The 22,570-nt window shown below is 43.7% G+C and overlaps 1 protein-coding gene across 2 annotated transcripts in view; it reads left to right on the plus strand.

Annotated features, from left to right (window-relative positions):
• LOC137424800 (sodium-coupled neutral amino acid transporter 3) overlaps positions 1-22,570 on the plus strand; it is a 141,657-nt gene that overhangs the window by 36,871 nt on the left and 82,216 nt on the right. For both annotated transcript variants that reach the window (XM_068112644.2, XM_078775964.1), the window contains exons 5-6: positions 4,322-4,395; positions 6,645-6,737. In XM_068112644.2, coding sequence (XP_067968745.1) covers positions 4,322-4,395; positions 6,645-6,737 — 167 coding nt within the window. The remainder of the gene's footprint in view (positions 1-4,321; positions 4,396-6,644; positions 6,738-22,570) is intronic.

Genomic DNA, 22,570 nt, shown 5'->3' on the forward strand with positions numbered 1-22,570 from the left:
AACAAGGTTTTGAAACGTTGTCGTCAACAACTTGTCCCGTGTGTTTTCATGTATTTCTGACCAATCTCGTTTTGTTTGACCAATCTCAATTTGTATATCTTATTATAATAGAGCAAACGTACATGGTTATGTCGTTATGTCGTTATGTTTGTCACTATGTTTATATCTTATTGTAATAGAAATAGAGCAAACGTATATGGTTATGTCGTTATGTCGCTATGTTTATATGCGATGAAAACGTCTTCTTCTTCTTCAAATAAAAAGACCACCCTCTTAATTAACCTTCTTAATTGCGTTGAGACTGCTGAGACCCCTCAGACCTTTGACGACCTTCTAACTCCCCCAAGACCCTTCAGACCACCAAGACCCCTGAAGACCCAAAATACCCTAAAGACCCCAAAGATCCAAAACACCCCAAAGACCCAAAATACCCTTCAAGGCCCTGAGGCTCAAAAAGACCCTGAATACCCAAAAACAGAAAAGACCCCGAACACCCAAAACACCCCGAAGACCCAAAACACCCCGAAGACCCAAAACACCCCGAAGACCCAAAACACCCAGAAGACCCAAAACACCCCGAAGACCCAAAACACCCTGAAGACCCAAAACACCCTGAAGACCCAAAACACCCTGAAGACCCAAAACACCCCGAAGAAAAACACCCCAAAGACCCAAAACACCCAGAAGACCCAAAACACCCTGAATACCCAAAACACCCTGAAGACCCAAAACACCCAGAAGACCCAAAACATCCTGAAGACCCAAAAGACACCGAAGACTCTTAAGACCCAAAAGCCTCTGAAGACACAAAAGACCCTGAAGACCCAAAACACCTCAAAGAGCCAAAATACCCTTAAAGGCCCAGAGAATCCAAAAGACCAAAAGACACCGAAATGGCCAAAGATGCCTACCCCTCTGAAATGACGTGTGGTGAGGCGCACGGTGCGCGCCGAGTCACGCTAGTAAGAGTAATAGAGATGTTGAGGATGCTTTGGTTGTTTATCTCCAACGATTGTTCCATCGTTTAGATACTCTTTTGTGAGATCAGTATTTATTGATTTCTCCATGGTCTTCAATACCATTGTACCACACGTATTAATTAACTAGCTACTGAAATTAGATGTCACACCGCGGCTTTCCAGTTTAATTCAGTTTTCTTACAGATAGACCACAACAGGTGATGTGTAATAATATGGTACAGGTATCACATGTCAAGGTTTTGAGTCTTGAAATACCACAAGGTTGTGTATTTGTCTCCCACATTTTGTGTTCTTTGTATACAAGAAACTACTGCAGTCAAGTCCGAATTGTAGTGTTATCAAATGTGCCGATGATATCCTAATTTGTGGGTTAGTAGTCATCAATACGAATGAATATGTGAATGGAGTTCAGAAGGTCGTATACTTGTGGTATTCATTATTAAGTTCTTGATGTAAACATGACAAAGGAATTTTTTTTTCGCCGCTTAGCATGTAGCCATGACCCTTTGAATATTCATGATTATAGTACAGAACAAATTTCTGAGCATAAGAATTTTTAAACAGTGATCACCACTGCCGCTTCCACCTCATTAAAACTAGATTTTCCGAACCTGAATATATGAGCGAAGTACAGAAGCAAACCAAAGATTGTACTTTTTAAGGAAATTGAAAGAGTTTCATGTCAAAAATGACCTTTTGGTTCTTTTCTATCAGTCCTTGATTCAAAGTATTCCTACTTTCAGTTTGATAGGTACATTTACGAATTTGACACAGAAGGATTGCTCATCATGTAATCCAGACAAATATTCCCTCAATCTGTACATTGTATGAGAAATGTGCTGTGCTGAAGAGGTTCACAGGATAAGGCGGGCTCAACCGATCAACTTCATCTTTGTGTCCGCCACCGAAGGTGGATGGAGGTTGTGTTTTCACCCCTGTCTGTCTGTCTGTCTATGAACCAGATATCTCAAAAAGTTGTGGTCGGATTTGGACGAAATTTGGCGTAGAGGTAGTGTATGTGACACGAACGACATGATTAGATTTTGGTGAAGATCCGGATCTGGATCTGAGAATTTCTTAAGTGATTTTTCACCATTGGGAGATAGGGCTAAACTGACATATAGCAGGATATCTCAACAAGTTACAGACAGATTTGGATGAAACTTGGTGGACAGGTTGGGTGTGTGAGAACACCGAATCAATTCGATTTTTGTGAAGATCGGAATATGGATTCGGATGCGAGAGTTATTTAAGTTTAGCGATTCTTCACCATTGAGAGATCGGGTCATAAAGTGATATATAACATGATATTTCCAAAAGTTGTGGACGAGTTATTACTAAATTTGGGGGATGGGTTGGTCAGGTGACAAGAACAAGCCGATTAGATTTTGTTTCAGGTCTGAATCGAGATCCAGCCTATCAGTGGGATACAAAACATAGACTGTTCAGCCTGGCAGAGGTATGCGCTCTACCGAGTGCCGTTCTAGTTTTAGTTGAAATCATTCAGGCATTCCCCTTCGTGTTCCACCTCTCTTGTGATATAGTTTTCAACTATCGTTTGTACCTAATTCAATTCACATGTTCAATGCTAATGTGAAAAGGATGTGATGCACCTTTTTAGAATTTCCAGTGGATGAAAAATTCCATGTTTCACATGGACATTGAAAAAGAATGGAATGAAATGAAAATAATCCAATCATCTTGGAGCGTTGTCTTGCAAGTTGTCAATTCTATTAAAGTAATATTGGTGAACAGGGAAAGTTGATACATTATATTTAGGAGATGCTGCAGGTTCTCGTATCACTTTCATTTGTCTAAATTGAGGTTTTGAAGTATTTCTTTTGACTGGCATTGAAAATGCTGGCCAAACATTGTTGTTTCTCTTAAATATGCGTGATTTTTGTAAAGCAGAAAAAGTAATATTTTGGATGATATCTGACACAGTTTTGAAGCTGCAACTGCTGTTAAGGGCCTCGAAAGGAAAATGTGTTTTTAATCTTCTTTGATCTGATTAATCTTTGGAGCCACTCTGTTGGACAAGCCCACCTCTGGAGCCACTATTACCAAAATGCAGGAAGTTCAGTGCTAAAATTTTATGGGTTTTAGTTGAAGGTATCCAGGAAGAACATACAAAAAAGGACTTTAGAGATGGCCAGCTGGGAGCCATTAGTCCATTTCACATGCACTGTTGCATTTGTTGGAAATTAGGACATTTTTCAGGTAGCGATCGAAAATTGTTTGTAGAAGTTTTCCTTTTATAGAAGAAACAGTCCACGTGTGTGTGTGCTTTGAGGAAGAACAGCGCCCAAAATGAGTCAATTGCTTGCAAGTTAAGTCATTGTTGTTTAAAAGTTTCCATGGTGGAATAACAATAAAGTAAAAGGTTTGTGGTTTACACCATGTGTTGGCTCTTAAAAGAGCTATTTATATTATTTACTTTAGAAATAACTCCAAAGTAAAAGAAAAAGAAGAAAAGTAGGCCTCGACTTTTCAGGCAGCATGTTCTGCCCTTCACCAGGAGGAAGTAACTGGAACGAATGGGATGCAGAGTTTATCCATTAGCGATAACGGGCTACTCATTGGCGATAACTCTCCCTCATTAACAAGCAGACACCTATAATCATAGATATCAATACACCGAGGATAACGGACTATGATGAGCAAAACTACACCAGCCAATCAGCAATGCACAATGAACAGCCAATCGGCACCTCACAATAACAAGCCAATGGGGGTGTGCAGTTCTTATAAACGCTACATCCCATTCGTTCCAGTTACTTCCTTCTGTCGATGGGCGGAGCGTGCTGCCTGAAACCTTGAGGACTACTTTTCTCTTCTTTTTTTTTCTTTAAAGCTATTTTAAAGTACAGTACTGTATAAATAATTTAAATAGCTCTTTTAAGAGCCAACACATGGTGTAAACCACAAAGTTCTTACTTTATTACAAGTTAAGGGAACTATATTTTGAGGTTTACAATTTAAATAAAGTTGAACATAGGATGTTGTGACATTAACATAAGTTACAGCAATCCTTTAAGTTGTAGTACATACAGTACATGTATTATGTTTTAGGAATAGCTGATACTGTACAATAAATAAATAAAATTGTGAGGAACAGACCTGAAAAACTAGATGTGTTTGCGTGCGCATTTTATATTTAAAAAATCTTAGAATTCCAACTGCAATGATCTTTATGGAATAATTTTCCCAACTTCTGTTGGGATGGAACCTTTATCGGTACAAGATAATCAGGATATTTAGACTGGATGTAGATGCACCCATGAACTGTTGATTAAAGCTAAAAGCTTTTTTGAAACCCTGCCTTCTTATTCCTTCCCAAGATGCCTGCTCGTATCTGTGGCTCTCCTGTCGGTTTATTCCATCCATTTGCTGCTGAAAACAGCTGGGGTTGTTGGTACGTACTACAGTTATCAACTCGCAGAGAGATTTGCATTCAGCACAATGAAGATAATGATTATGATGGAGATAGGATAAAAAAAACTGTCACCTCAACTTAATAAGAACAAGTTTCACTTGTTGAGGCATTTTGGTATGATGGGAACTTTCGTGGTGATTAAATGTTTTGTTTTTTTAACAAAATTAACTGCATGGTTATTGATCCCAGCAGCAGACTTTATGCTTCACAAGTTAGCTGGGAAATAACTGGTCTTTAGCTGAATGGTCACTATGACAGATTAATATGCAAGTTGCAGGGGTGGTGTTTGTTTATTGCACCAAACAGTAACACTTATTTAGAAAAAAAGATGATATTGAAGGGAATGTTTTTATCTCAAATAGTGCAGTACCGGAAGATTTACCTACACACTATTGTCTGTCTGCATGCATTGTTGTCTGTGAACTTGTACATTCAGATCTACATTATTATATAATCCTTAAGATTAATTTCAAAGCTCAGATGTGTATTACGTGTGTGTGTGTGTGTGTGTGTATATATATATATATATATATATATATATATATATATATATATATATATATATATATATATATACATATTCCACACACCCAATATGGAGAGCATACCTTCCCAGGCTGATCAGTTTACGTTTTGTATCCCACTGATAGGCCACAAAAAATTCGGACTTGGATTTTTTTTTCGAAAATTGGATTCAGACCTGAGTCAACATCTAATCGGCTTGTTCTTGTCACCTAACCAACTCATCCACCAAGTTTTGTCATAATTCATCCACAACTTTCAGAAATATCATGCTATATGTCATTTTTGGCCCTATATCTTAATGGTGAAGAATCACTAAAAAATTCTCTGATCCGGATCTGGATTTGAATCTTCACCAGAATGGAATCAATTCTTCCTTGTCACACACACAACCTGTCCACCAAGTTTTGTCTGAATCCATACACGACATTTTGAGATATTGTGTTACATGTATATCACTCACTTAAAAAATTCTCAGATCCTGATCCCGATCCAGATCTTCACCAAAATGTAATCATTTCGTCTGTGTCACATACCCAACCTCTGCACTAAATTTCGTTCAAATCAGTCCACAACTTTTTGAGATATCTTGTTCAAAGACAGAAAAACAGATAGGGGTGAAAACATAACCACCATCCACCTTCAGTGGCGCAAGTAAAATATATATAAAGAAATATCAAGAAATAAACACCAACAACTGAGAGAATGACAAAGGAACAGGTAAATACAAAAAATAATTAGACAGAGTGGGGATAGACAAAGAAGGCTCACTGGAATGGCTAAGAAGAGGTCAGCCTAACTGGGATGGTGAACGAATCATAATAAATGCCCAAGATCAAGGACACTATACCAATGGCTTCGGACATACCCTGAGCCAGACCGACAAGTGTAGATTCTGCAAGACAGAAATAGAAAGTACTAGTCACCTGCTCTTGGGATGCAAAAAACTACTGTCAGAACAACTTTACACACAACGGAACAACAAAGAATGCAAAGTGATTCATTGGCATATCTGCAAAAATATAAACATCCCAGTACCAGAAAACCCGTGGAAACACAAACCAAGGACAATCAGTAAAAATGAGGACATAGAATGAGCTCACATATGACCTGATGATTCCATCGAGCGTGAACTTAGAAAACAAAGCATTGCGACTGCCATTGTATTCAGGGACAAAAACGAAAATACATCATTGCGTATTGAGATATCAGTACCCAGACTCCGTTCCACCTTCTGAAACCCAAATTATGGCGATAACAATCAACACCACAAACACAAGCTGTGGTATGGTCTTTTTTCACCCAATACAAATATCAACCTCACAATCCACATGCATTCAAGCAGTGATCTGGTGTGTCTTTGTAAAAACGATATCCTCTGAACAGCACAATTCAGAACAGGACAATTGGTTGAAAGCATGCAATGCATGCGACTCCATGCAATGCTATCAAACAATTCTTTTAGTTCAAATATTCTTCTCATTTCGTTGTCACCCCTGAATATACTATTTCACAAATACATCAACATTAAATTAAGTGCTCTGCTTCATTTTGTTTGGATCTGAAGATATTCCATGGCACCCGTAACCCTCGCATGAATACACTTTCCGCAAATGCATTTTAATATCCTCCTTTGATCCATGTATTAACCTTACTGCTCATGTTTCACTTGTGACCATACTTCTCACTTTGGAAACCTCCGACAGGCATCCGGGCCTATGAACAGCTGGGTTATAGAGCATTTGGAATACCGGGGAAGCTTGCAGCGGGATTTGCCATCACACTGCAAAACATAGGAGGTGAGTGGTCCGAGTCTCAGTCATATCCATATTTGACATGACATTCCAGCTCCAAGCTTATGGGTATATTATGGGTTAGTATAGTGACCTGACTTGCTCAACTAATCCTGCAATAAATCCTCTGAATTGCTCTCCCATGCCTGCACTAATCCCAACATTAATCCCATGTAACACCGTGTCCTGTTTCAGTTGCAGCCCTTTGTTCACATTACTGGTAAAGATAATTTCCCATCTTTCAAATTTTCCATTGGGAATGACAGAATAATTCCTGTTGGTAACATTTTCACCAATGAATGTAGCAAGCTTGGTTTTATAAGCATCATTCATATACAAACTGTATATGAATGATATCTATTTAAAACAAAACAGAAAGTCTAACAGTGGCAGAGCTGGGCTTGGTTGATACTTCAGTTAAGAGGATAGTATGACCTGGGTGGAGATACCAGTTAGCAAATAATGTAAGTATTAAATTATTTTGAAGCACTGTAAGTCTCTAAGCTGTCTGTCACCAAGGAAGTGAGATGTGAGACACTGGAGATTGCATTGAGACACTGGTTTATTCAATATATTTTGAGTCAACAATGAACCAACCATACATCGCTTCAATCCAGTTGCAGTCATGACAAAGTCATTGCAGTGTTATGATTATATTTACTATTTTATCATTTTATTAATATTATGAAAACAATACAACTGTATTAAGAAACCTGGGCTAATTTGTCTGAAGCGGCCTGAAGGTGAGGATTGAAAGCATGAGTGTGCCTGAACATCACACAGCCCATTAGTCACTCATACTAGACCCTCCTCGGACGGGCCCCCAATTTCCAGATACCACCTGCTACCAGGGGCGAGTTTTCTCAGGAGGGGCCATGGTCACTTCTCCACCAGTGCCTGATCTGTACCTGTGGACACGCACACCTTCCCCGCCCCCAAAACCCCAAATGTCACGTCCTCTCCCGCTGTCATTCAATTTTCCATCACCTACAACATGGTACAGGGTACCTACCATGCCATGGCCTGTGTACACACCAATCAAACACACAAACAAAACATATTTCTTCATTCACAACACATCACATTTTAATCCTTTCCACCCGATACATGTGCTTGGCTCTCATGGCCACTCTTGCCCATCACCCACACTAATTCCCCAACTAACCTGCATACCCCCAATAACAAAGCATGGCGAGTCGTGACAATAGGGAAAAGTAAATTTAAAAATCCAATTACCACTGGGGAACCCGTTCAATACCAGCAGCGTCTGCTGCAGCCAATCAGCCTGTTGTGGAATCAAACTCAGACCTCTGGCAATAATTGAGGCTTTATTGAACTATTTCTCATACCAATCCTACAACACAAGAATAGTTTATTAGTTCCATATAAAGGCAATCAAAGCATACATCTCTTTCTAGTTCCTGGCAAGCAAGCAAATTTACGTACCTGTTAAATCTCGGTAGTCTACAGCGCAGGGATACAGTATGCCACCTCTATTGCACCAAATGGACAGTCTTTATAAGCCCCCTCCAGGTCATCCCTTCACGCGGATAGTCGCGCCACTCAGCTCGAGACAATACAACATATTTCATCACATTCTCCCTCCGTTAAAAATCAAGCAAGTCATACATAAAGTAATTCATAAAGCAATTCCAAGTAATATGGAGCAGGCTAGTAACACACACAATTCCTACCAACTGAGACGATTCGGTGGCTGACACAGATGGCCTGAGTGTGCCTGAACATCACACAGCCTATGTAATCTGAGCCAATCAAACCAAGGGCTCTCCTCACAAACCGAGAGCCCATTAATCACAGCGCACCATCTGAGAAAGGTCATGTGGCCCTCCACCGGGCCTTTCCCAAACACTCCATCACATTTCACAGATGCTCCAGTGGTTGTCCGGTGGGCTGTACTCATACTCAGTCCATGCAGTTTGACCCATGTCCATAGACCAGCACAGCATGGCAGGTCACTACATGCCGGCTGTCCCAGAGCCTCAGGAAGAGGCTACCAGGCAGCATGCCTGGGCAGTCACCACGTCAGGCCCTTACTGGCCCTCAGTGGTGCCACCACCAAAGTGTGGCCCGCAACCCCCCCCCCCCCCCCCCCAGTGGTCCTCATGGTGCATCATGTTGCACCCAGGAGGAACCACTTCGGACCCCCAGAGGTCTCAACCCCCTCCAGGGTCCTGCACCCCCACCGGCCCGAGATACTCGCTCGGACAGCATCCCGATGGGCAAGGGATGCCACACTACACCAGCCTCCCTCTGGGGCACGGGTCATGCCACAATACCCGTGATCGGACCCTACGTCCAAATCCTACCAGTGCAATTCCACAGCTGCCTGGGACAACCCAATATTCTAGGGGGCAATTTCACACGAGGCCGAACCCCTTAACCTCCCCTGGTCCGAATATTGCAGTCCGGGGACAAACTCCCACCGAGGCTGCTCCAGTGCTCCAATATAAATTGCCATTTGAATTTAAAATTTCTGGCTAACACAGCTGCATGCTATAACCCTGTTATTGGGCATTTCTGCCCCTCTCTGCAGCCACTGCTGGGCTTGAGCCTCCCACTCTGCCAACTTTTGTCCATTATAATGAGACACCAGCTGCTCATGACTCACAGCTCCTACAGAAGCAAGCACGTGTATCAACAAATTCCAAATGTGGCTCAACCTGACACCGACCCTTGGCTTATCTCTTTCTAAGTTCCCTACAACTCAGCTTTTTACTTACCCGCTGCCCCGTGGTCACAAGAACACACCTCCTCCATGGCGAGTCGACAAGCCCGGGCACCGAGTCAACCGCGACAGGGTCTGTCCTGAGCACTCCGGGAACCGACATGATGGGCATAGCCTCACTCTCCAGCAAAGCCTGGACCTGCACACCAGTGGTCTGACCTCACTGACACCTTGACTTTATACATGGAGTAAGGCTCGTAATAGAGCTGACGCACACTCACACATGGATATACTGATGAGAGAAACGCTTAACACAGCCACTGAGCTGAGTGGAAGTGCCGTCACTGCCGTCACTTCCTGCTATACTCTGGGTACCAGCAACGTCACAACAATGGCAATCGCGATACTCTGGGTACCAGCAACCGCTTTTCTCACCATACTCAGCAGGGAATTTCCTCCTCCCGTGGATGCCAACTGATGTGGATGATCCATGCTCTATCCTTTCAAACACTGAATGTCAAGCAAGGAAGCAGCATGTACCATTTTTAAAGTCTTTGGTATGACTCAAACTGGTCCAAACTGGATGGGTGTTTTTTAGGAGACACCATCTCCTTACTGGATGGCCGTTGGCTCCCTACAATAACTCATCCACCCTTTGCCAGGTGTTGGTTTTGGTCCTGGCAGGGTGTCACAGTCACCCTCCCCACTAGCAAAACCATTGATTGTGTCGGTTTAGTCGCTGACAACCCGACCATGCGGCAGGTAGCACTGGGTTACATGTTACCAGTGGCAGTCCCAAAAGACTGACCTGACACTTGATAAAATGTTTCTGATGGTCAAATTTCTGCTTCATATTTTGAGATATATTACCATCATTGTCTACGCTTTAAATGTATTTCTCAGCTCTTCACTGGAGACTCTATCATGAAAGTTCAAATGACATGAGTGTATTGCATTGCACAGTTTTATACTTATTCGTGTTTATTTGTTTCTCAATGAGAATAAAATTTTAATGTGCCAGTCATGGATTAAATGCTAAAAGGTGCTGAAGTTGGAATTTATGTGAGTTTGTGGGTAGTGGGCAGGCATGAAAGTGTTGGAAAATGAGAGATGGAACATTTCAATCAGCACTGTTCACCTCATCGGATCGAAACATGCATGTGAGGCCACATGAAATCGTGCCGGCATTAATATACAATCCTGCCAATGGTCAGCAGAAAGTGGGACTTCTTAGTCCTGGGTTTGCACAGTGAGAGGATTGCGGGACGAGGTTTCTTCATTGCATCAATATGGCATGAGTTAACACCATGGCAATTTTGGGGAAAACTTCAAAATACTAACGTAATAATGTGAAAATTGGAGGATCACAATTGCATTTTCATATGTGAAAATAAGTGACATTAATGAGACATTACATTTGTTGCGTGTTGGGAAACGGGCTCGTGACCTTAGCAGAGAGGCGTCTTAAATCCGGGGCATGTAAAGTGTCATGGAATCTTACTTGACTGGATACAAGGTTTTAATTTAGAATGTCTTATTAGAGCACATCATCTGGAAAGATGTACTATATTGGCTTTATTCAGCAGCACATCAATGTGCAAAGACAGACATTTTGTAATGCACTTCTTCTGCCTTTCCATAATGTATCTCTAACGAATTTATAATCATATTGACATGTTGACAAATGATTGACAAAAAATTAAGTTGTTATTTTTAATCCTCCAAATTATGATCTCTCTGTAAGAATATTTGGCTCGTGGTAATTGATTTTGTTTTATATGTCGGATGAGATTTCACCCACATCCCAACCGTACAAAAAAAATAACAACGTGCATTGTGATTCACATCTCCAACAAATTGCGTTGGGAACTTAAAAACCCTAACCTATTGGTGGATTGTTTGGTACCTTTGCTGATAGTTTGCTTCTGTATCCATCTTGTCCACCCCATGCATCCTCCTTCTGGACAAGGTCTCAAATGGAAAATTTATTTGTATCGTCCATTGATCAATTTGTTTCTCAACCTTGATTAATTTACCTAATAAATCACAGTGTGCATCGAAAGTTACTATCCGTTACATAAAAGGCATTTTGCTGGGGTTCAGCAGCAAATAATTGTTTTGTTTGGGTGTAGACAATGGTTATATATAATCTCCACCACATGTAGAATATTGATAATGTAATTGTTGAACAGAAGGACTGTTCCAGCGGTCATTCCAAGTGCCTTTTTGGCATGAGGGATGCGTAGAACACCTGATTGCACGTTTCCACGTAACGCAATTGCCTCATGTAATAATCATTCAGCACATGCAACTCATTCATCCTTAGATTTGTAGAGGTGACACGAGGCATTCTGAGCAAATGTGAAAGTTTTGTTGAGACACCAGAATGTGTATCGTTGAAACAACATAGTGATTACATTGTTTAACGTCTTACAATGCCACGTCTTACAGAAAATGAGAGGAATCAAATCATTGGACATACTCAAGCAGGCTCTTCCATTACCCATGTTCCAAGGCTCTTTAACGTGAGGAGAATAACTGTTTATGACCTCAGCAGACATTATCAAGCCACTGGATCAACAACAGATTATACCAGTGGACGTCCTAGGATAACGACTCCTGTTCATGACCGAAACATTCACCCGACCCATCTACCCAATCGGTTTGAAACTGCCCAGCAAACTGCAAACACACTCCATGGACCTTTGGTTTTGTGGCAAGGTCCATGCTGAAGTACCTCAAGATGATTGGAGCTTCATCTAAACAAGCAAAGAATACTGTGACACAACTACAGGAAACAGCAGAAACAGCCTCATTGTGAATCTGGAGACAGAGGCGAGTGGAGAGTGAATCAACTCATATTTAAACGCAGGTCTGGTGCGAATATGTACAGCCACGTGAAAAAGTAAGTACACCCCATGTAAAGTTTTGACTTTTTCAACATATTTCAACATACAGCTATTTGATCTTCATTTCAACAATATTGATAGATAAAGGTGATATAACATAACAAATATCATGAAACATTTACATATTGTAGTCCATTGTATAATTTAAATGAACATAAATGCAAATTTCACATGTGGAAAAAGTAAGTACACCCCTACATTTATCACTACTTCAAACACCTAAAATTAGAATCAGGTGCATCAGCTCAGGTGCAAATGATTAGAACATTGTTAGAGAGGATCTTGGAGGAACCTGTCTTATTTAAACCTCAGACATTTAGTTTGGTTTGCTCTTTGTTGTTGAAGTGTGCGGCATCAACATGCCTAGATGAAAAGAGCTCTCTGAGGCCTCCAGAAAGAAGGTTATAGATGCCTACGAGTCTGGGAAGGGATTTAAAAAGATCTCCAAACAATTTGAAATCAATCATTCGACCGTCCGGAAGATCATCTACAAGTGGAGAAGATTCCAAACAACTGCCAACTTGTTCAGGCCAGGCCGCCCCAGCAAGTTCAGCCCGAGAGCAGACTGCAAGATGCTGAAAGAAGTCTCTAAGAACCCCAGAATGTCATCAAGGGACCTACAGGTTGCAACCTGTAGTCTTGCCACTGTTGATGTCAAAGTGCATGAGTCTACCATTAGAAAGAGGCTGTACAAATTTGATCTACATGGGAGGTGTGCCAGGAGGAAACCTTTGCTGTCCAGAAAGAACATCAGGGCAAGACTAAAGTTTGCCAATGAACACCGAGGCAAAGACCAGCACTTCTGGAACAATGTGCTCTGGACAGATGAGTGAAAGGTAGAGCTATTTGGCCACAGTACCAGAAGACATGTTTGGCGAAAACCAAAGACAGCATTTGACCACAAGAACCTGATACCAACTGTAAAGCATGGTGGTGGAAATATTATGGTTTGGGGCAGCTTTGCTGCGTCAGGACCTTGGCAGCTCACCATCATCGAATCCACTATGAATTCTTCATTGTACCAGAGGGTGCTTGAGGATAATGCGAGGCCATCTGTCGGAAAGTTGAAGCTCAACCGAAGGTGGAACTTGCAACATGACAATGGCCCTAAACATACCAGTAAATCCACCAAGAAATGGCTGAAAATATAGAAATGGAGGGTTCTGGAATGGCCATGTCAAAGCCCGGATCTAAATCCCATCGAGATGTTGTGGGGGGATTTTAAATGAGCTGTGCATGCAAGAAACCCCTCAAACATCGCACAGCTGAAAGAATTTTGCATTGAGGAGTGGGCAAAAATTTCTCCCAGTCGATGTCAGAGACTGGTAGACAATTTTTTTTTTTTTTTTTTTTTTTTTTTTTTTGTATACAATATCGAGGCTCGTGAAAGAGCGAAATTATAGGAAACGCCTACTTGAGGTTGATTCTGCCAAAGGGGGCAATACCACCTATTAGAGCCAAGGGTCTACTTACTTTTTACACATGCGAAATTTGCATTTATGTTTATTTAAATTATAAAATGGACTACAAAATGTAAATGTTTCATGATATTTGTTATATTATATCACCTTTATCTATCAATATTGTTGAAATGAAGATCAAATAGCTGTATGTTGAAATATGTTGAAAAAGTCAAAACTTTACATGGGGTGTACTTACTTTTTCACGTGACTGTATATATATACAGAGTGGTCCAGAAACCCTGGGCACATTTTGAAGAACGATACCTGCAATAAACTAAGTTTATTATTATTCTTTGGTGCAAAACAAAACATGATTACTCATGAAGAAGTTCTTCACAAAACCCACTTTCAGTCCGGGTGTGAGTTGTCTCGGCACCCACCTTGCAGTCAATTTGCGGAACGCCAGCATGTTGTGAATGATATGGCGTGCTGGACCATGGCTAATGTTCGATTCGGAAACCACTCCATCCAGCATAACGCAACGGTTTTCCCTTAGCACGCGATCAACTCCTGCATCCATTTCTGGTGTGTCGGCTGTGTGAGGCCGGCCCGAGCGAGCAGCGTCTGCCACACTGGACACTCCACTTTTAAACTTCCTGTCCCAGTCGTACACCTGCTGCAAAGATAAACATGCGTCACCATATTGCATCTTCATTCTGCGATGGATTTCACTGGGATTCACACCCTCACTTCCCAAGAAATGGATTACAGAACGTTGCTCCTCCCAGGTGCATGCTTCTAAGGGAGCCGCCATCTTGGAACTGCTCTGCTGACGTCATACGATCAATGTTGCCAGATCTAAAACAGGCAAAACATGACTTCTTACCCATAGATATAACATATGTCATCTACAACTACACACATTACATTCTCGAATTTATATCGCCATTTTAAGGTTACTTATTGACTGGCCTTCGTATATACATATATATACGGTTACTTCATATAACAATATATATATTGTTGCGGATCTCGAGCCCGTTGACGTACTGAGGGGGGGTTAAGCCCTTCTCCCCCACGAGCTTCGAGTCCACGAGGCCGCTACCCACTGTACACTCTTGGGGGGGGGGGGCAGATTGCTAAGCAATTCCAGCGGCTAAACCCGCTGCGAGTGCGTGGAAGTGTTTCCGGTCAGATACCCGAGTACCTTCGATACACACGCCGCCACGAGGACGGGGGCTGAACCTCACACGAGTCACGCTGGGTTGATACGCCCGAGCGGTTTGCGTGTCACGTAACTCGTGCCGTTAATTATTAGGAACCCGGTCGAGCGGTTTTATCTCGTGCAATGCGAGGCCAATGGTGAAAAGACGTAAACGGCCAAGTTGGAAGCAAACACAGGTTTATTAACATTTGTACAATGGCCAGAGAAAAGAGACACAGGAGAGAAACTTAACCGTTCTTACTTACGTGGCCCAGACAAGGGCCCTCTGACTCACATGGGGAAAGGGAGGAAGAAGAGGACGCGCTCAAAGCACGGCCGCTTGGTGCAGCTCGCCCCGGACGGCTTGTTGGGCGTTCCCCCTTGGTGATGTTCGCGGCAGGGACGTCGGCTTCAGCCGTGCATGTACGGGAATCTCCGCAGCGTGTCCCGAAGTCGGTGAGGCAAAAGCGCACATGCAGGGAGTCCAGGCAGGGAGATCGCCGGAGTATAGGGCCTCGAGATCGTCCTTACCATAAAGCATTGTGTTGGAAGGGCTTGATTTGATTGGCGCTTTGGGAGAGACTTGCACAAGGGAGAGCCCTTGATTGAACTTGTATTGGGAGCGAATATTCATCTATTACGTACGCAGCCACGCAAGTGTACCCGCCAAGCCCAGCTTACCGTTCCCCCCCCCGTAATTGTCCGATCCGCGCCAACGACACGCAGGGAGCTTTCTGCCGTCTGTTCCATCTTCTTCGCGGTGTGCGTTGGGGACCGGAGAACGAGCTGTTGGACGCCATCCCTGGACCATCGACCTGTCCATCTCAAACCCTGTGTGAGTGTGTCTGAGTGTGAAATGGGCCCGTTTGTCCTGGGATAAGTTAAGACTGTATAAGGCTGCACTGTGTCTTCTTTTGCTTACTGTACAAAGTGTAAATAAATCATCTGTTATTCCTTTTTCTTCCTAATTCGACCGTATCAGTGATTTCCTCCATTGGGTAAGTGTGGCATGATTAGGAACCACTTGGATCGGGTTTAGTCTTTGCTCACGGCTCGGGTCACGGATCGCTACCGCTCGGCGTTTCCACCTGTATCCGTGATTCTGGGTGGCCTTACTTCCTTGCTTCCTGGGCAGCGTTGGTAATTAGGTATTAGTGATTAGTCCTATGACCCTACTCAACGCTGTCCGGAAGTGACGTCATCGGTCCCAGATCCCGTCGGCTAGTCAAAGACAAGGGGACTAACCCCCCATTGGTAAGGGGAAAGGCCGACGAGGAGTTCCGCAACAATATATATATATACAGTCTAACGGGACAAAGAGAAAGGGACAAAGAGAAAGGAAATTATGAGGCGCATGCGCATGGAGGAAATACCAGAAGAAACAGAGACACGCCATGCTACCGTAAGACAAAGGATGCAGAAGCTCAGGGATGGAGAAGATGTAGAGGAAACAGAAAAACAACAAGTTTCAAACAGACAAAGAATGAAGATGCAACGGGCTGAAGAACCTGCAGAAGTGGCACAGGCTCATCAAGCTTTAGCCAGGCAAAGAATGGAGCAACAGTGAGCTAAAGAACCTGCAGAAGTCGACTTCCGTTTCGACTTCCGTTTCCGGTCTTGCTGGCGATGGTTCGTTTTTTCGCAGGTCTCCACGCTCTCCATCGAAATCGAAGTTAAGTCATTGTTCCAATTTGTATTTTCGTTATAACTGTATTTCTTTTATGGTGTATGTACGTATATTGTCCCGTCAAAGATTTTCGGTGCAAATCTTTCATACCTGTATTGAAAATCGCGTTAATTCGTGTCGTCTCGAGGCCCTGTACAGTGTACACTGTACAACCTTGAGGCTTTGTTTTTCTCTCAGCGCCTGTCGCTTGTGATCCAATAACTTTCGTTCTCTGTTTTCGCAGTCTTTCCACCCCAAAGCCTACTTCCTTATGTAAATCTCAACTCAAAAAAACAAAAAAAAAAGACATTACCTTCTCTGTGCTCATTCGTTTATTCTTTCTTATTCGTTCGTTCGTTCTTCGACCACGTGTTTCTCCCCCATTTCCCCAGATAGATTGTCAAATTTCAATTCGTTATTTTATCGTCCATGTGATATTGTTTGATTATAGTTAGTTTTGGTTTGAATTTCCTGTAACTCGTATTTAATTAATCGTGTTCTGCTCCTCGTGTGTGGCCTTGTACTGTAGTTGTACCCCGTCGGTGTTTTGTTAACTTAAGTGTGTTTTGCTTGGCTCTTGGTTTTTTCCCTTCTACCCCGAACATAATACTGTCTAACGTTCTAAATCCCCACCCCCCCCCCCCCCAAAAAAAAAAAAAAAAAACCAAAAACATTTATTTTCTTTTCTCCACGTGTACTGTTGTCTCATCCTGTATTTTCTGTCCAGGTGTGCTGTTCGCCCCACCCCCATTATCTCCTTGCCATCCACCGTTTGCCCTGTTCACGTGACTCGTGGTGGTCCCTCTCGGCTCTCCCCCCGTTGGTATTTTTGTGCATATAAGATTGTTCATAGTTCTGTTTAAATATTTTTAAATATGTTTAACCTTTCCCCTTCTGTTTTTTATTCAGTGGTATATTACAACACGCTGTTTTTCTTCCTATTTAAAAGGCTTTTCTCAATTTCCTCTCCAACTCATTCCACTTCAAAAAAAAGAAATTCAATATCTTATACGTCTCCCTCACTACATGGTCTAAATTCACATTCATTCCATCCCTCCTCCATCATCCTGAACCGGATTGCTAACTTGAAAATCACAACAAACCCAATTTGTTATCAATGTTCGTCTTTCATTAATCATCCACTTTCTAAACTCCCCTCTTGCCCCTCCCATCCAAATCCCCCCCCTTGCACCTACACTCCGAAACTTCCCCCTTGCCCCTCCACTCTTAAACTCCCCCCTTGCCCCTCCACTCCTGAACTCCCCCCTTGCCCTTCCCCTCCTAAACTTCCCCTTTGCCCCTCCCCTCCTAATCCCCCCTTGCCCCTCCACTCCTGATCTCCCCCCTTTCCCCTTCCCTCCAAAACTCCCCCCTTGCCCCTCCCCTCCTAAACTCCCCCCTCACTCCTGCCCTTCAAAACTCCCCCCCAATCCCTCCCATTCAATTCTCCCCACATACCATTCCTCTCCAATTCTCTCTCCTCCCCCCTCCTCCTCCAAGCTGCCTCCTCCCCACTTCGTCTCCCTTCTATCTCATACCTCCACCCCCCCAAACCTTCTACTTTCCTCTGCCCCCCCTCAAACAACCCCTCACTGTGCCGCATCCCTTCACCAGCAAACCTTTCATCCTCCTCATCCTTCCCTTTCTTGGAACTCTTCTGCAACATCTGAAACACTATCAACTGCTCTCCCTACCTCCCCCTCTCATCCTTCATCTTACCCTACTCCTCCCCTCCCCTGTCCTGTACCCGATGCTCCCCCTCTCTCTTCATTAACGGTATGGACCTCAAACATCCGGGGCCTTCGCTCAAACCTGACTGATCTCTCCATACAGGTTGCTTCTGACAATCCAGACTTGATCTGCTTAACAGAGACTTTCCTCCTTCAAGATGTCTCTGATTCCTTAATATCTCTTCCTGGTTACTCCCTCCTCCGGTATGATAGACCTGAGCCTCGGCCTGGTGGTGGGGTGGCTATCTTTGTCAAAAACTCTCTTCCTCACTCTCCTTGCACTGCTCTCTTTCCTCCTCACCCGCAGGAGTACCTCTGGTTACGGCTTCCTCTCCGCTCCCACCTTTTGTTCATATGTGTTCTGTACCGTCCCCCAAACAGTGATGACTCCATCTACATTTCAATGTCTGACAACATGGACCAACTTCTATCCACTCATCCCAACTCTCTCTTCCTCATATGTGGTGACTTCAACTGTCATCATGCCACCTGGTTGGGTGTGGGTTCCTCTCTCACTAGTCATGGCACCTCAGCAAAGGACTTCTGTGACTCACTGGGATTGACACAATCTGTCAATTTCCCGACCCGGATCTCAGCCAATGGAGTATCTTCTCTTCTAGACTTGGTTATGACAAACTTCCCTGCTAATGTCTGCTGCTCTTCTTCTGCTCCAATCGGTTCTTCTGATCATGTGCTTGTCAAAGTGGACATCTCTCTGGCCATTCTCAGAGAGCCTCCTCAGCGTCGACGAGTCTGGCATTTCACTCAGGCCGACTGGGACGGTCTTCAAGCAGCCATCAATCGTCTGGATTGGTCTCCCATCTCCACTGCCTCTGACATCAATTCTTCCTGGGAATTCTTCCAAAGCAAACTGATCTCTCTCATGCACAGATTTATCCCATCTCGCCTTCAATTGTCTTACCCTTCCTCCCGTCCATGGTACACTGAATCTTGTGGTGAGGCAGTTGCCCTGAAACAACTTGCCTTTGCCTCTTGGAAGGCTAATCCAACTGAAGGAAATCTCAGTTCCTTCCACCAAGCTCGGAACAAGTGTGTGTCTACCCTCAGGAGTGCCAGGAAGCACTATCTCTCCTCACTCAAGAATGAACTCTCAAACCTGTCTCCTTCCTCCAAATCCTGGTGGCGTCTGGTCAAATCCGTTTCTGGTGTTTGTTCCCCCTCCATCCCCTCCCTTACCTCAAATGGCCACACAGTTGACATCGCACGTGACAAAGCCGAATGCCTCAACTCTGTGTTCGCCTCGAAATCCTTAGTCCCAAACCCATCTCTCTCTGTTCCCACCTTTCCCAGTCGAACCCAACTGTTCCTGGACTCTGTGTCCTTCTCTCCTGACAAGGTGGAGGAGTTTTTGTCAAACCTCGACTCTGATTCTGCAACTGGACCAGACGGCATCAGCCCACGGGTCTTAAAATCCTGCTCTGCCGCTCTATCTCACCCTCTCTCTGTTCTTTTCACCCTATCTTTTGCTCAAGGTCATCTGCCAGCATCCTGGAAATCAGCTAACATTACCGCTTTACACAAAAAAGGTGCAAAAACAGATCCTTGCAACTACAGACCAATCAGCCTGCTCCCAATTATCAGCAAAGTCATGGAATCCATCATTGCTTCGGATATGAAATCTTTCCTCTTCTCCAATGACTTGATCTCTGATCATCAATTTGGTTTCAGACCAGGTCACTCTACTCTGGACATGCTGCTTCTGCTGTCTCAACAATGGATGGAGGTCCTCAATGCCAAACAGGAAATCAGAGCTGTCTCCCTTGACATATCAAGGGCCTTTGATACGGTCTGGCACCCAGCTCTGCTCACCAAACTCTCCTCCTATGGTAACCATGGAAATCTCCATGCATGGCTTGCGGACTTCCTCTCTGGTCGTAGTCAACGTGTGGCCCTGAATGGATTTCTCTCATCTCCCCTTCCTGTTCAGGCTGGAGTTCCCCAAGGAAGTGTGCTGGGCCCTGTGCTTTTTCTGGTCTTTATCAATGATCTCTCTGACTCTCTGGAAAATCCTCTCTATCTCTTTGCTGATGACTCCACTCTCTGCCGCTCCATTCCTCTTCCCTCAGATCGGCAGTCTGCAGCCTCCTCACTCTCTGAAGACCTGGACAAAATCACAGACTGGTCAAACAAGTGGAACATGTCTTTCAATCCTGCCAAATCTCACTCTCTTACTATGTCTCTCCGAAAAGATCGACTGGACAACCCTCCCATCTACTTTCTCAACAATCCTCTCCAAGAAGTTCTGTCACTCAAGCTTTTGGGTCTCACTATCTGCCATGATCTTTCTTGGGAAAACCACATTTCCAAGCTGGCCTCCAAAGCCAGTTGCCGACTGGGCATCCTCCGTCGTGCGAAGTCCTTCCTCGGCACACCTGAGCTCCTCACCACTTACAAGGCTTTCATCCGCAGCTCAATGGAATACTGTTCTCCCCTATGGGCTGGTGCTCCTGCCTCACACCTGGCTCGGCTTCACGCTGTTGAATCCAAAGCTTTCAAAATCATTGGAATCTCCCGCGATGAAGCTATCTCTGAGGGCCGTTCACTCACTCACCGCAGGCAGGTAGGTGGTCTTTCTGTCTTCTACCGACTCCTCTCCGGCCGTGCTCCCCCAGCTCTCTCTGTGCTCTGTCCCCCAAATATTCCTACAGGTCGCACAAGATCTGCCAGCAACCCTCTGATGGTTAAACTGCCGAAATCTCGGCCCTCTGCTCACCTTCACTCTTTCATTCCTCTTTTCTCCCGCCTGTGGAACAAACTCCCACACTCCCTTCAATCCCTCTCCTCCCTCCAGGTCTTTAAAACAGCTGTTCACCACCATCTCTTATCTTCCCCCATCCATAACCTTGATCTTTTCTACCCCCACTAATTCACCCCAGATCCACCTTGTTTGAAATTCCAACTTATTTCCTGGAAATCCTGGCAGTGTCCATATGTTTATACCTCTCCCACCCCCCCCCCCCCTTCACATGCCTCCCCCCCTTCACATGCCTCCCCCCCTTCACATGCCTCCCCCCCTTCACATGCCTCCCCCCCAAAGCCCTCTCCCTCCCACAGATCTCTCGATGTCTCCATGTCTCTCGGTCCCTGCTCTCAAATGTTGTGTTTGTGTCCTTCCCCCTCTCTCCCCATCTTGTCTACCGCTCCCGATGTTATTTGTTTTATGTGTCTGTTTGTCTTTCTGTGTGATTAATGTTCGCTCTTTCACGAGCCTCGATCTTGTATACAAAAAAAAAAAAAAAAAAAAAAAAAAAAAAGAAAGAAGTGGCACAGGCTCATCAAGCTTCAAACAGGCAAAGAATGCAGAGACAGCGGGCTGAAGAACCTGCTGAAGTGGCACAGACTCGTTAATAATGTAAATATTGATTTCTAAACACACCAATATACTTCGACAGTAATATACTTTATATTATATGCTTTTTGGAAACAAGTAAGGCAATTTACTGTAATAATTAATCATAATATTTTGTTTGATAAATTACTCTGAAGTATACTACCTCGGGTTACACCACACCACATTCTCATAATTTTAGTCAAACTATATATACATAATGTGAATGTTGATGCACTATGTTCAAAGTTTAATCAATGTAACACGAGATGTTATGTGTTGTCAGCCATCTGTTCCAAAGATGATTCTTCACCATGTAATGTTAATGGGTTTGCCTCATTGGTGTTACTAGGGCGTGCCCGTACTATATATATATCTAAAATTATATCCCCCCCCTCTATTTACATGAAATGGTTTGGTCCATTCGCAAAGCCAAAGCGAACGGCTTGCGAGTACGGTGACAATCCCCCCCCTCTATTTACATGAAATGGTTTGGTCCAAAGCGAACGGCTTGCGAGTACGGTGACAATCCCCCCCCTCTATTTACATGAAATGGTTTGGTCCAAAGCGAACGGCTTGCGGAGTTTGGTAAAGAAATCGCCATAGCGTGCACAAACGCGCAGGAAAGCGAAAGAATCGCAAATTAGTTTTAATTAGTTTTAAAACATAGTTTAACGCCAACATAGCGGCAACATAGTTTGCCAACGTGAAATAAATGAATACGCTCTCAAATGTGCCGTCCGAGGCAGAGTCTGTTCGCCACGTTCGGCACACGTGATAACTCGCTGCTCTCTGATTGGTTGAATCGTTTTTTGGACATAGCTCGGTAACTACTTGTCCGATTAATATGAAGCCTTGAAAAGTCACATCCTCGGGTCCCCAGCAATATACC

The sequence above is a fragment of the Myxine glutinosa genome, chromosome 4 (assembly GCF_964187855.1).
Source record: "Myxine glutinosa chromosome 4, kmMyxGlut1.1, whole genome shotgun sequence".
Lineage (NCBI taxonomy): Eukaryota > Metazoa > Chordata > Myxini > Myxiniformes > Myxinidae > Myxine > Myxine glutinosa.